This window comes from Panicum virgatum, chromosome 5N, assembly GCF_016808335.1.
Source record: "Panicum virgatum strain AP13 chromosome 5N, P.virgatum_v5, whole genome shotgun sequence".
NCBI classification, from domain to species: domain Eukaryota; kingdom Viridiplantae; phylum Streptophyta; class Magnoliopsida; order Poales; family Poaceae; genus Panicum; species Panicum virgatum.
Window position 1 is genome coordinate 56,792,197 of NC_053149.1, and position 14,994 is coordinate 56,807,190.

Consider the following 14,994-nt stretch of genomic DNA (forward strand, 5'->3'; position numbering starts at 1 on the left):
CGGGAGGGTGTACACGCGTGCGGACCGCCAATGGTGCGTGCTTGCTCTAAAGGAACTCGTACGAGAAAACCAAATCGGGGTTGAAACTTGAAACTGAAACCGGCCACGGTTTTCGTCCGTTGCTCCTCTCTCCGTGTGCTGCGCTTTTACATTAGTCCACAGTCCATGCTAGCCGATCTGATCTGACGACGATCGACTCACTTTCTGTGTTGCATTGCATTCTTCTTGATCGTGACCCAGAAACCACCTGCCGTTTGGCCGCTCCGGCCGTGCATCTTCAGTTTCGACAGCACCGTGCATCTGGCAAAGTGGCAAGTAGTGCGACGACAGATCAGAGCTAACAACGCGGACCACAGAACAGTGGTAATCGCGTAATTTTGCGGTGTGGATAAGTCTATTAGATCATTAGATGACTTGTTTGCATGCTATCCACCGATCAAGTCGATCGCCCCCATCATGTCTTCCTCTTCCTTGATTTGCACCGTAACCAGCATCAAGTCTACAAACGGAGTTTTATTATATTCTATGACAAACGGAGTAGGAAACTAGCTAGCTTGCCAGAGCAATGTATCAAGGAATTTAGCTCTGGGGTGTGCTGCTTTATCTGTACCTGGCTAGTCCAAACTCCAATAGCAATCGGATGACCAAAAAAAAAAAGAAAAATAACAATACCGGCAGGCAGGCACCGCTCCATTCGATTCCTAACTCCATGTTGCTATAGCACTGTACTATGGTAGCCGTCAGTACATTTGTCGGAGCTGCTGAGGAATCCGGTCATGTGGAGCACGGCGTTGCGGACGGCGCGGAGGTCGCGTCCCTTGAGCGTGCGCCCGTGCCCCACGCACACCGACGAGGCCACCCTCCGCTCGTCCGGGCACCGACGCGCCGCCAGGACGTGCGGCGGCACGATCACCCCCTCCGCGCCAGACGAGGCTCTCCTGACGACCATGCCGCCGCCGCCGCCGCCGTCGTCGTCGTCATGACGGTCGGGCCAGCCAGTCGCGCGCGCCTCCGCCGGCGCCGCGGGGATGCGCACGGGAGGCGACGACTGCAGGCGGACGGGTGCCACGTGCGGTTTCTGGCCGGCGAGGTGCTGGCGGCGGCGGTAGTCGTGGCAGCGGGCCTCCGGGCGGTGGCGGTGGCAGTCGTGGTGGTGTGCTGCGTCCGGCCACAGGACGTCGGCTTCCTGGAACTCCTCCATGTCTCGCAGGCCGCAGCCGGGGCTAGTAATCTTGATGCACCGCCAGCTACGAACGGCCGCCGCCTGACGCTTGTGGCGTCCGTTCGCGTGAGCTGCTGGATTTATAAGCGCCGGGCCTAGCGGGCAACTGGAGAAACTGGCCAGCCACGCACGCATGGCGTCATCACCAGGTGCGGCGGGGTCGGGAGAGTGGACTGTACGCGTCGGGCGGCGGCGCGCTGGCTCACTCACGGTTTCGTGACGGTGCAGTACCATCTGTGGCCGCCTGGCCGGTGCGTTGCGTAACCTGACGTCGCCGTTGTCCATGTCCACCAGGAGCAGCTTTCGCTTACCAGGATCGGGCTCGACCGATGCAGAAACGCATGGAACCCTGTGACACTTCAGGTGTCTAACTTCTGGATCAAAGTTGAATGTGTGAACTTGATATTTATTTTTGTGTGATATCTAAAAATATTCAGTACAAAGTAGGGGTATTTTGGTAATTACAAAAAATTGCAAGTCCTTTGCAAAAGTTTGATTTAGGAAGTATTTTCAACTTTGTGAAGGGCTTTCTTGCAAATATGCTAATAATAATTATTTTGGTAGCATTGTTGCATTTTAGCCCAAAAATATAATAATTTTTGCTATTAAAAGTATTTTTCCTTAATGCAAAAAAGTTTTTTTGAATCTTTGAAAATATCTTCAATTCCTTTGATCTAGTGAGAATTTGTATAATTTTCATGTTGGACACTTTTTCATTTGAACCCTAGATCAGTGGAAATTTTTAGTTTACAGTTAAACCCCTGAAGTTTTCACAAATTACAAACAAGTCCATCCAGTCGTCTTCAACCTCCAGCCTTCTCGGAGCCCTGGCGGCGCCGCCCCGCCGCCGGTTTTCCGGCCCACCGGCCGCTCCCGCCGTCGATTAGCACGCCGATAAGCTTCTCTGGCTCCCCCTTGTCCTAATCCTCTACTTGGAGGCGCCTATCTCTCTCTCCCCGAGGCGCCGCCACTCGCCGCCCCTGTTTCCTCCCTTCCGGCGAGCTCGGTCACCCCCGGATTTGGCTCCCGAGCCGCCTCGCCGTCTCCACACGTCGTGCAAGGACCCCCGCCGGCTCTAGCGCCTTTTTGCTGGCCTCTATGCGCCGCGCCACGCCACCCGCGAGCTGCTCTGCTCGCCACCTCGCCGGCCGCCCATGGAGAAGCCCGCGCCGTCGCCAACTTCGCCTCTCCTCGACCAAGTTCATCTCCGGAGCCTCCTTGCTCGCTTATCCTCCTATATGGAGCCTATAAATAGCACGGACCGGTCCCTATCACCGGCCATCCACCGCCACACCTCCTTCTTCTACTCCGGCGACCTTTGTCCGCCGCCAACCCACCACCACAGACCTCCTCTGACCATCCTAACCCCTTAGTTAGCTTAACCGTGACCCCGTGAAGCTATTCCCCCACTTCACGCCATCGATCCCTTGCCGGAGCACCCTCTTCGCCATTCTTCCTCGCCGCCGAGCTCTGCGCCATCGTCGACAAGCTTCCTCCGGTCATCCCGCGCCTCCTCCGACCCATCTATCATAGATCACCCCGTTAGCAGACGGAACGTATGAGTTTATTCAGGAACCAGACGGGGATATTTCTAAAGCTCAGGCTAATATTGTTGAACTAACTGAAGCTCCGAACTCCGATTCGGAAGAATCAAAGTCTACTGACCCCATAGACACCAATACAGGCAAGACCCGATGCATAATCCTATTATTTCTGAATTATGAAATTCCGTATTGTTTACTTGTGCATTTAAGTTATTGGAGTTGAATGAAAACTTAGATGCATAATTCTAAGTACCTATTGAATGAACACTATGTAGGAATATGGGGTAGCAAAAACAAAATTTTTCTACCGCATAAACCAGGATTACTGCAGTTATAGATCACGGGATTACCACTAGACGCGCGGATGCGGAACTTCTGTCGCGCGTCGATGTAGTCGAACAGATGGAAGCCGGCAGTGCAGTTGCGAGAACCTCCTCACGTGCGGCTCGTCCTTGTGCAGCAGATGCGGCACCTCCAAGGTATCCACACGTACGGGAAGAAGCGTCGCGATCCGGACTGCTAGATCCGCGAAGGCTACTATTTACGGTGGCGTTTATATAGCCCCTTAGGTGGGCTGCCTTGGGCCCCACCTTGGGCGCCCCCCTTTTGGGCCGAAAAGGCTCATTAGTGCACATAAGCCCAGTCTAATTCGGATCTCATCCTCATCAGGCTTCTTTCGCTTAAGTGTGTGACCCTATGGGCTCACATGCGAATAGACATAGCCCGAGTACTCTTACTCATCCCAATAGTAGACAGTGGCCTCTAGGAAAACATGTCAACTCCTATACGCACATAAAGATCATATCAGACGAGCCGCCACAATATCATATATATGTTGTTCCTTTTGCCTCACGATATTTGGTCTAGCTCCAAGCCAACCGCTCTTTCTCGATCCTGTGATTCGGAATCCTTGGTTAACTCTTAACCCCAGCATGGCCATGTATTTCTTGATCCGAATCACTCGAGGGGCCCAGAGATATCTCTCTCTTGTAGACAGGGGCAAATCTCATCTTGACCGACTATGTCTCACAGCATACTTCTTGACAGACCCGAAAGCCACCTTTATGACTACCCTGTTACGGTGCAGCGTTTGATGGCTCCTAAGTAAGTCGGTTCACATCTTGAGTACATACGACGATCTCAGGTCTTAGGACACAGCGTACATATTGTGTAATGAGAAGTCATCATCTCGTGTTGGGTCAGTTCAGACTCATGTCCCACATGAGCTCACATTATTAGTTTGACATCTACATGTCCATGACTTGTGAAATATAGTCATCAACTAATACATGTGCTAGTCTAATATCCATGTGTGTCCTCACATGAACTCCGACTAGGAACAACTTTAGAATAACCATACAAGTAAAGAGTCTCACAGACAATTCACATAATTGTCAATCAATACAAGTTGCCTTTCATGGATATTCAAGGAACACTTCATTAATCATGAATACAAGGAAATATGATCATCTCTATGATTGCCTCTAGGGCATATTTCCAACAGTCTCCCACTTGCACTAGAGTCAATCTAGAATGTATCTTATACCCATTGCTCTTGTGTGCACCTCATGCTTGGACTGCGGGAGTGGCTTTGTCAACGGATCTGAGACATTCAAATCTGTATGTATTTTGCATATCTTAATTTTGTCACGTTCGATGAACTCTCGAAAGAGATGAAATCACCACATAACGTGTTTGCTCTTCTAGTGATTCCGAGGCTCCTTTGCTTGCGCAATAGCCCCACTGTTGTCACAGTAAAGGTCCAGCGGACTGGACACATTTGGAACACACCAAGCTCAATAAGGAACTTCCTTATCCAAACACCTTCCTTCGCAGCTTCCGAAGCTGCGATGTACTTGGCTTCTGTTGTAGAATCGGCCACGGTCTCCTGCTTGGAACTCTTCCAGCTTACAGCACCACCATTCATTGTGAACACATAACCTGATTGGGACTTTGAATCGTCTTTGTCGGTTTGGAAACTAGCATAGGTGTAACCCGTTAAAACAAGCTCCTCCTCACCTCCATAGACAAGAAACACATCCTTAGTTCTTCTCAAGTACTTAAGAATGTTTTTCACAGCTGTCCAGTGACCTTCACCTAGATCAGACTGGTATCTGCTCGTAACTCTTAGAGCATAAGAAACATCTAGGCGTGTACTTATCACTGCATACATAATAGATCCAATTGCTGAGGCATATGGAACTTTGCTCATGCGCTCTCGCTCATCAGTCGTCGTAGGACACTGAGTCTTGCTAAGATGTATGCCATGTGACATAGGCAAGAACCCTTTCTTTGCCTCTTCCATGTTGAACCGTTTCAACACTTTGTCAATGTAAGTATCTTGGCTTAATCCTATAAGCCTCTTTGATCTATCTCTATAGATCTTGATGCCCAATATGTATGCTGCTTCTCCTAAATCCTTCATCGAAAAACTATTTTTCAGTGAAGTCTTTACGGACTCAAGCATAGGAATATTATTTCCAATCAGCAGTATGTCATCTACATACAAGATTAGAAATGCAACAGAGCTCCCACTTTCCTTCTTGTAAACACAAGCTTTTTCTTCGTTTTTAATGAAGCCAAACCCTTGGACTACTTCATCAAAATGAATATTCCAACTCCGAGATGCTTGCTTTAATCCATAAATGGATTTTTTTGAAGCTTGCATATCTTTCCAGTATTGGTCGGATCGACAAAACCATCGGGCTGCATCATATACACGTCCTCGGTCAGATTTCCATTGAGGAAAGCTGTTTTGACATCCATCTGCCATATTTCATAATCGAAATATGCAGCAATAGCTAGAATAATCCGAACAGATTTAAGCATCGCTACGGGCGAGAAAGTCTCGTCGTAGTCAACTCCTTGAACTTGTCGAAAACCTTTTGCGACAAGTCGAGCTTTATAGATGTGAATATTTCCATCCATATCTTTCTTCTTCTTATAGATCCATTTGCACTCTATGGTTCTCACACCATCAGGCGGGTCTACCAAGTTCCAAACTTGATTTTCCTTCATGGATTCTATTTCGGATTTCATGGCATCTTGCCATCTCTCGGAGTCAGGTCTGCCATCGCCTCTGCATATGTCGCAGGCTCATCATTGTCTAACAATAATAATTCCTGTGCTGTGCGGAGCCTTGCTGACCTTTGTGGTTGCAGAGGTGCTTCTATTTCCATAGGCATCTCAACTTGTTCAGCTACATTAGCGTCACTTGTAGAGTCTTGTCCTATTGGCTCATCTCGAACTTCTTCGAGTTGCACCGTTCTTCCACTTTTCTCTCCTTTGAGAAACTCTTTCTCTAGGAAAACTCCATTCCGAGCGACAAACACTTTTCCCTCAGATCGATTGTAGAAGTAATACCCTAAGGTCTCCTTTGGGTATCCCACGAATATGCACTTATCCGATTTGGGTGCAAGCTTGTCAGACTGGAGTCGTTTGACAAATGCTTCACAACCCCAAATTTTTAGAAAAGACAAACTGGGAGACTTGCCAGTCCATATTTCATATGGTGTCTTGTCTACGGATTTTGACGGCACCCTGTTCAGTGTGAAAGCTGCTGTTTCTAGAGCGTAACCCCAAAACGATAACGGTAGGTCCGACTGGCTCATCATTGATCGAACCATGTCCAACAGAGTTCGATTACGTCGCTCAGACACAGCGTTTCTTTGAGGTGTTCCAGGTGGCGTAAGTTGTGGAACAATTCCGCAACTCTTTAGATGATTGCTAAACTCGTGGCTCAGATATTCGCCTCCACGATCAGATCGTAAAACATTAATTTTCTTGCCACACTAATTTTCAACTTCACTCTGAAATAACAATTACTAAGCTCCAAGACAAATCCTGATGGTAGGTGAAGTTGCATCGTCCCGACGGCCACAGCAACAACTCTTGCATTATTGCCGACGCGGAAGTCAACTTCTCCTCTTTCAACGCTTGTACTCTTTGTCATTCCCTGCATCGAATTGCATATATGAGCAACCGATCCGGTATCAAATACCCAGGAATTAACATAAGAGTCAGCGGGAAATATTTCTGTAATATGAACAACAAGCGTACCCAAGGTGGAAGAACAGTTCTTCAACGAGGTGAGGTACAGCTTGCAATTCCTCTTCCAATGTCCCTTCTCATGACAATGAAATCACTCATTATCTGCAGCTGGTCCAGGTTTAGCCTTGAGTGCAGGGTTTGGCTTAGGGTTCGCAACCTTAGCCTTGCCCTTCTTCTTCCAAGAAGAACCTTTCTTCTTGAAGGTAGGCTTATTCTGGACATGGGGTATCTAGAACATCTTCCTTTTTCTCTGCCCTGAGAACAATTCTTAGGTTGCGGATCCAATCCGCATAGTTAGTCCCATTCAGTTTGTCCTTCTCAAGGACCGAACGCAATGAAAAGGATTGGGTGTTATTGCGGACCATGATCTACAACAAAATAATAATACAAAATACTAAGACAAACGTATTCATGATGGAGTAAATCATATTAAACAATTTAACAGAATCTACTCCCACTAAAATCAATATCCCTCCATTGATTCTTAGTGATTCAAGACCCACAACTATCAAGTCGACTAGTGAGCTTTAGCATCACCGCTAGAGGACAAGGTAGATCGGTAAGCAACTCTTTGCTAATCATATCTCATATGACTCTTGTTGTTCGGTGACATCTCATGTCTCGGCGCCCAACCTTTATGCCCCAAGGTCCTTAACCATTAAGCTAACCTTGTCAAGCTAACCAACCCTTATGCGTGTAAGTATCTGATACGAACCTGTCTAGCCAAGGAAAACTGGTGACACCCTAATTTCATAGACCCACCACCAATCGTACAAGGCATGGGACAGTGCAAGGTTTAGTTGGTAGGGCATGATAGCTCGAAATTTGTGAGGGATCATTCTACTTCTACTATGACGCACGTAGTAGTAAAACGTCAAGAACGGCAAGCGCATAATTGTGAATCAGTATGGCCCTTGTTCTCATGGTGATCTCCATCTCCATAGAACTTGTTCGCCATGTAGATCTCTATCTTCATGGAACTTGTTCATCATGTTGATCTCCATCTCCATGTACATGTGCACCATTCTTTATGTGATGAAAACTCCAAGAACCAGAACTTGCTATTACACCTAATAGCTAGTAAATAAAATTACATTCACGACTTGGATCATCACAGATTGGCACGCAGGCCATTACATCAAATGCAACAATTCATATGGCTCCGGCCGAATTGTCATAATCACGACACGCAGGTCATGAAATAATTACACACATGCATCACATACACATACGTGCCATACCGATCACAAAACCTGCAAAACAGAGTTATGTGATTCCGACGTTCGAACTTAAAACGCCGAAAACTCTATCTTCTGGGCCGAATTTCGCAAATCTAAATTTTGCAAAAATAGAGTTACTGTTCTAAACCAAGTCTAACTTTTCTGTAGATACAAATTGATATAAAATTCGCCTAAATCCGAGTTCGTATGCAAAAGTTATGACTGTTTTACTGTAAAACACGCTTTTGCAACAAAACGGAATTCGCAGTAGATCCAATCTACTGCCCTATGCATCTCATGCATCTGGCTTATGCCCTAAGTTTCGATTCGACCAATCACATTGATCTCCAACCACAGCGACCAGGTTTATGTGCATCACTTAACTCCGATGGCGGAAAACCGACCGGTAGAAGTATGTCGTTACACAAACTTCGTAGCTAGTTTATGAAACTAGGTCATAGATCGATCTGAAACTACGCATATCTCCATATGCATATATCCGAATCTATAACGAGATAGCACTGGCTCTTGATACCGCTGTAGGAATATGGGGTAGCAAAAACAAAATTTTTCTACCGCATAAACCAGGATTACTGCAGTTATAGATCACAGGATTACCACTAGACGCGCGGATGCGGAACTTCTGTCACGCGTCGATGTAGTCGAACAGATGAAAGCCGGCAGTGCAGTTGCGAGAATCTCCTCACGTGCGGCTCGTCCTTGTGCAGCAGATGCGGCACCTCCAAGGTATCCACACGTACGGGAAGAAGCGTCGCGATCACGACTGCTAGATCTGCGTAGGCTAGATGTGTAGTCGGGGAAGTGGCCCTGATCCATGAACCGGAATGAGAAGTAAATGGTTGCTTGGGAGTGACTCAACAGTACTCCAAGCGTGTGTGCTAGGTTGATCCTTGCAAGGTTGGAATTCGATTTAGAATCGTCCGCTTCTCACGAAGATTGAGACTGCTTAATCCCTTTACTACATAGAGTAAGAAAAGGAACAAGATTGATTCTTAATATGGTTGAATGGAAATAATTCTTCTACCATGTTTGAATAGATAGATGCACACCTAGAATGGTTAATACACCTAGAATTTAAAAGCTAAAATTTTAAATTAAGGACATACTCTTTGTGGCTTTTCAGCAAAAGAAAACCCAGAACCTTTCTAAGCTTAGCATGTCTAGATGAAGGGTTACTCTGTACCCTTAGTCGGATTAGTCTTGCTGAGTATTAGTATACTCAGTTTCGTTGGTGACTCTGTTTTCAGGAATGACTTTGGAAGATCCCAACACTAGTCTGACTTGGCCTAGTGTTTTACCTTCTGGCTGGTCTATGGAATGGAAACCAACTACGACCAGCAATGACTTGGAAGAATAATGCCATACTCGGACTTACTATGGCATCTACCCTACGTTTGTATAAAGTTTTGTTTAAATTTCCGCTGTAGAACTACTAAAGTAAGCATAGCTTACTTTTATTTCTTACCTTTTGAATAAACTTGTAATTTTTTTTTATTTTCTAGCTTCAAAACACTGTTGTAAGTTACACCTCTTATCTATGTGATGTAAAATATTTTGAAATGTTATATCTCCAACTCGCCTCCGTGCGGGACATATACTTGTATTTTCGATCGGATATTCAGTGGTTATATCGGGATGTTACCCGACAAACCAAGGATTATACCAATTAAAGTGCGCTTAGATGTTTAGTGCACTTGATCTGGTGTAATTCAGAGTGGTTCTGCCACAGTTGGTATCAGAGCGGGCAAGTATACACCGGATGGTACAACAAACCTTAGAAAGATTTTGAATAACAGATGTGCTCAACAAAGTGTTTGTAAAATTATGTTGTACTCATTAAGGATTGTACTTAGATTGTAAGCCCTAGGGTGATGATCTTATGAGTATAAGGTGGCTATCAGTTATGTGCTTTCTGCAGGTATACTAACTATAGTTCGATCGGTTAAGAGCGGATAGGATCTGTCGACTAGATAATATAGGGAGAGGCGTACCTATGCCACCGAAACTAACCACGTAAGGCCAAATGTATCTGGCAGTTATTTTCAGTTGTGAGGACGATAGATCATGCATGTATTATTTTAAAACTTTAATATCTTTTAAGGATTTCTAGAGTGTTTATCTTGATTGATTGAAAATTAATGAGTGTCTAAAACCTAGATTTAGTTGACCTTAGGAGAGGTAAACCTTAATCTTTTATTCAAGGAATGTCCAAGTGATCAACTAGCCTTGTTTATAGTTTGATCATTTTTGATTCTTTTGAAACTTTATGTTTCAATGAATCATACCCTATCGCTTTTTGTGTCCCTTTTTGGCGACATCTTACCATTTGAATTTTGTTTCAGATGGCTGATATTTCGGGCACTCCTCTGGTTGGTACGGGCCACACCCACACCAACGGACTTCACTGGGAGGGTTTTTGTGGCAGAACCGCCGAAATGAATCCGGATTAAATGCGTAAACCATCACTATTATCACTAAAATGGTTAATATGCACTTAAGACAGATTAATTTGACAGTCTGTCGAGTAAAATCCCGATAAAACCACTGAAATTCAGATCAAAACAACATACCTCACGCGAAGGTGAGTCCAGAGATTACAATAACCATAATGTAACTTTAGTAGCAAAGGTTATTACAAACTAAGTTTGAGGATTAAAATGAGATACCTCAAAAAAATTAAAAGCAGAAAACGACAACTAGCGACGATATATGACATCATGATGAAGCCCGTACATGACGTCAATCTCACCAAATACTCCAGAAATTACCTAAAAATAAAGTCACAAGTAAGACTGAGCATACTAATACTCAGCAAGGCTTACCCAAAACAGGGTATACAATATCCCTTTAACTAGACATGCAAAGGTTTGTGAAGATCTGGGGTTTTCTTTTGCTGAAAAGCCACAAAGAGTAGATCCTTAATTTCAAGTTTTAGCTTTCAAGTTCTAGTTGTATTAACCATTCTAAGTTTGCACCTATCTATACAGGCATGGCAGAGAATTAATTTCATCCAACCATATTGATATCATTATTGTTCCACTTCTTACTCTATGCAGCAAAGGGATTAAGCAGTCTCAATCTTCGTGAGAAGCGGACGATTCTGAATCGAATTTCAACCTTGCAAGGATAAACCTAACACACACGCTTGAAGCACCGTTGAGTCATTTCCAAGCAACCTTTGGCTTCCCATTCCGATTCATGGAGCAGTGCCACTCTCCCCGACTACAGGGCACTCACCTCGTCCCTCATAGCCGTGGTGTTGCGCAACTTAATATAACTTTCAACATTATTTAACTTCCTATCTCTACGAGAGAGTGAGAGGTATGTCCACTTGCCGGGCTGAGGAGTTACTAGGCTTGCCGCGTACCATATTTACGGCATGTGGCTAGTACTTTCAAACGCTTAACCATCGCTACTACACATTGCGGCCTTACCAATTTATCAACACAGTCAGACTTCCGATGAAGATGATGACCAAATCCGTCCATGGTCCTTATAGTGATTGCAAGAAAGTAAACAATCAACTCCTATAAAGCTTGCGAGTGACAGGAAATCACTCGACTTTTACCGGTCCTATTAGCATAGCATCTAAACGGACTCAGTTCTAGTGTTCAATCAATAGGTACCTAGAATTATGCATCGAAGTTTTCATTGAACTCCAATAACTTAAATGCACCAGTAAATAATAATAACAATTGAAAAATTTAAAAATAATAGGATTATGCACCGGTGCTTGCCTTTTGTGACGTCTATAAAGTCAGTAGATTTGATTCTTCCGAATCGAAGTTCGGGACTTCAGTTAATTCCGCAATGTTGGCTTGGGCTTTAGAAATACCCCGTCTAGTTCCTGGATGAGTTAGAACGTTCCGTCGACTAGCGATATATTTCTATATGCAATGCAATAGTTGAAATTAGTGAAGTGCTTGAGTATAGCTTTCCTTCACTAAAAATTATTATCCAATAAAGTAAACATCTAAGACCAAGCTTAAAAGTGTTTCTTTACTGGGCAGTCATCTATGGAGTAAAAGGGAACACAAGGAACTCCATAAAATAACAAAATTAGCCACACTAAGAAACATAGTTTTGAAAAGAGAGCAAGGGTAGTTCCAGAAACATGGGGTAGGTTGAATTCAAATCTATAATTTGAATTAAAAAGAAAATTCAACCACTAGGGTTTAAAACAAACATCACTTCAAAGTTCAAAAGGAAAGACCATGCATATTAATCAAACTCAAACATAGAGTTTATAAAAACAACACTAGCATGAATTGACCTTAAAACTCAGACATAAAATTAAAACTCAAATTAAACAATAAAAAGAAATTATTCCAAAAATTATTATGAACTAATTATGATCAGTAGATCTCATGATAAAAAGATGACCCTAAGAAATTAATAAAATCATGCTTTAACAAAATAGCAAGTGTATAAGCTAGGAATAAATAAAGCACATGAAATAACCAGTAAAAGTCATGTATTAGGGCCACAATTTTTACACAAGAACATGCATAGCACATAGGTTACATGGTTCAAAGATGAAGTCCAGCATAGCTATAGTACAAGAGATAAAAATAAAACACTCATTTTCTAACATTTAAACTAGGACACACAATATAATGATTCAAACAAACTTGAGTAGCCTAAGTCATAGAACTGGTTAAGAGGAACACAACAAAATTAATCTTACATTTTTCTAATTTTTCTACAAGTTTTTATGAATTTTGAAAGTTCGGAAGAAAAGGACTTGAACTTCTTACAGAAATACCCCTGAAAACAAAACAACATAGCAATCGGGTCCCTGGCCGGCCAAAACAGGGGAGGGGCACCGGCGGGGCTAGCCGGCCGGATTCTGGTGAGGGAGGACCATTAGGGAAAGGGGAAGCTTGGGGGAAATGGAGAGGGGGCTCGTGTGCACCTACTGGCGGTCTTTGGAGTGGAAATGGTGGCCCGAGGTGGCTTGTCCGCGGTGAAGGGCGGCCGGCGGTGAGCTATGCCGTGGTGGTGGCGCTCTGGTGAAGCAAGGAAGGCAAGGTTGGGCTCGAGAGCTTGGGTGGAGCGAGGTGAAGCTAGAGAGATGCTCTATTTGGGTAGGGATGGGGTGGAGGAAGGGCTCCACGTGCGGCCGGCGAGCGGTGGCGCTAATGGAGGGAAGGGGCGGTGGATAGATGGGGAAAGGAGCTCGGACAGGCTATTTATAGCCCGAAGGGAAGGGGATGAGCAAGAGAGAGGGCTCGGGGATGAGCTCGTCAGAGCTGTGGGCATGCATCGACTACGGCGGAGCTTTTCCCGTAGGTGGCCAGCGGCATGGCACGAACGGTGGCATGGCGCATGCTGGAAACCAGCGGAGCCGGCGGGGTAGGGTTGGGGTGCTTAAAGGCGACGCGTGGAGGTGGTGCAGGCAACCGGCGGGGGAGGAAACTGACGGCGGCGGTGAGAACTGACGGCAAGGGGGTGGCGGCGTGTTGACGCTCCTTAGCGCCCCCGATTTGTATACCGCAAGCGCACGGTTCGTGTAGCTTTTCCCTTAGAGTATTCCCCCAAGGTTTATCAGTCCACAGAACCAAAGATACAAGAAACAATCTACTAACATAGAGATTCCTTTGTGTTGAGATGGTGAAAAACGAATCTAATCTACTAAAAACGACAAACACCAAAGGTAGCAAGAGAAAGTTAGAGATAACCAATCTAGATCACCTAGATCATGCATATGTTGTAGTTCTAGTTAGATGTAGTGAAGTAAGATAGATGTGAATCTCAATGAAAAGCATCTTTAAACTCAAAATCTCCAATCCGATCCCTCGATACCCCACCTATTCAGCGGCAACGCCCTATCACAACGGCCCCCTTTGGACAAAAGTACCCTGAAGCAAGTCGAACCTCCTTTGGTAGTTCCGCCATGAACCTCTAGCCACCATGACTACAAGATCATGCTAAGTGATCTATCTCGATAATAGATCTAGGATGAAGCAAACCCAAAGAAAAGAACGAAATCGAAAGAGAGAACATGGTCGCTAAACATTCAGAATCACAAATAACTTCACCATGAATGATTGTACATCACAAGATCACAACCGGGGCCCTACCTTGATCTTGATGATCCTAGCTCCAGAACTCCGACGTGGTCTTCCTTGCAAGGTTCCCACGTCGGCTAGGGAAGCCCCTAGACAACTAGCACGACCCTCGGCTCTCCGAGAGGTGTCCCTCTATCTTCTCTGCTCCTTGGCGTCATCTCCCGAATTGATGTCTTCGTGAACCTTGGGGGGGGGGGTCTTTAAATAGCCTCAGGAAACCCTAGGTCAAAGGGGAGGCCGAACCGCCTCAAAAAGGGGCTGGGCCGGCCGGCCCAATGGACTCAGGCCAGCCGGCCTGGCCCATTTCTTCGTCGCCTCATGTCCTCCTTTCTCCCCAAGTCTCCTGGAGTCTTCTAGAGTTTATGCCTTTCACGATTGTACCCCATTAGATGTCGTTATCTTCGAGATTTCTTCGAGGAAAAGGATAGGATAGAAAATCCTTCCTTAAATCTCTCTTTGCTTTGCTTAGCCCCGAAGTATCTTGATCTTATCTTGTGGGCTTTGTCCTTTTGGCTTCATTGGAGGGTGGATGTGCACGAACGGGCCTCTAATCATCATGGCCTTCGGTCCTTTGTTCGGGCTTTGGCCTTTGTCTTTCTTCGTGTCATCACGTGATCGTGGGCCTTGTCATTTCATGCTCCAAAATTGGTCAAAAACGTGCAAAAACGAAGTACCTCCAAAATATATGTGCAAACGCGAAAACGACCAATAATTGGGCCGAGGTTAGGATGGTTAGTGATTTTGATATTAAATTCATGCCATTATCAAAGTTAAACAGGGGATAAAATGAATACTTAAGGAGCGCCAACACGGCGGCACCCCTGTTTCTGGGCAGAGGAGGAAGAAGGAAATACAGTGGGTGGACC

At 45.1% G+C, this 14,994-nt stretch overlaps 1 protein-coding gene across 1 annotated transcript; it reads right to left on the reverse strand.

The window, feature by feature from the left end:
• Positions 1-489: 489 nt before the first annotated feature.
• Positions 490-1,286, reverse strand: LOC120672197. The gene has a single exon (XM_039952506.1). The coding sequence runs from the start codon at positions 1,199-1,201 to the stop codon at positions 716-718; it is 486 nt and encodes a 161-aa protein (XP_039808440.1). The 5' UTR covers positions 1,202-1,286; the 3' UTR covers positions 490-715.
• Positions 1,287-14,994: the final 13,708 nt, after the last annotated feature.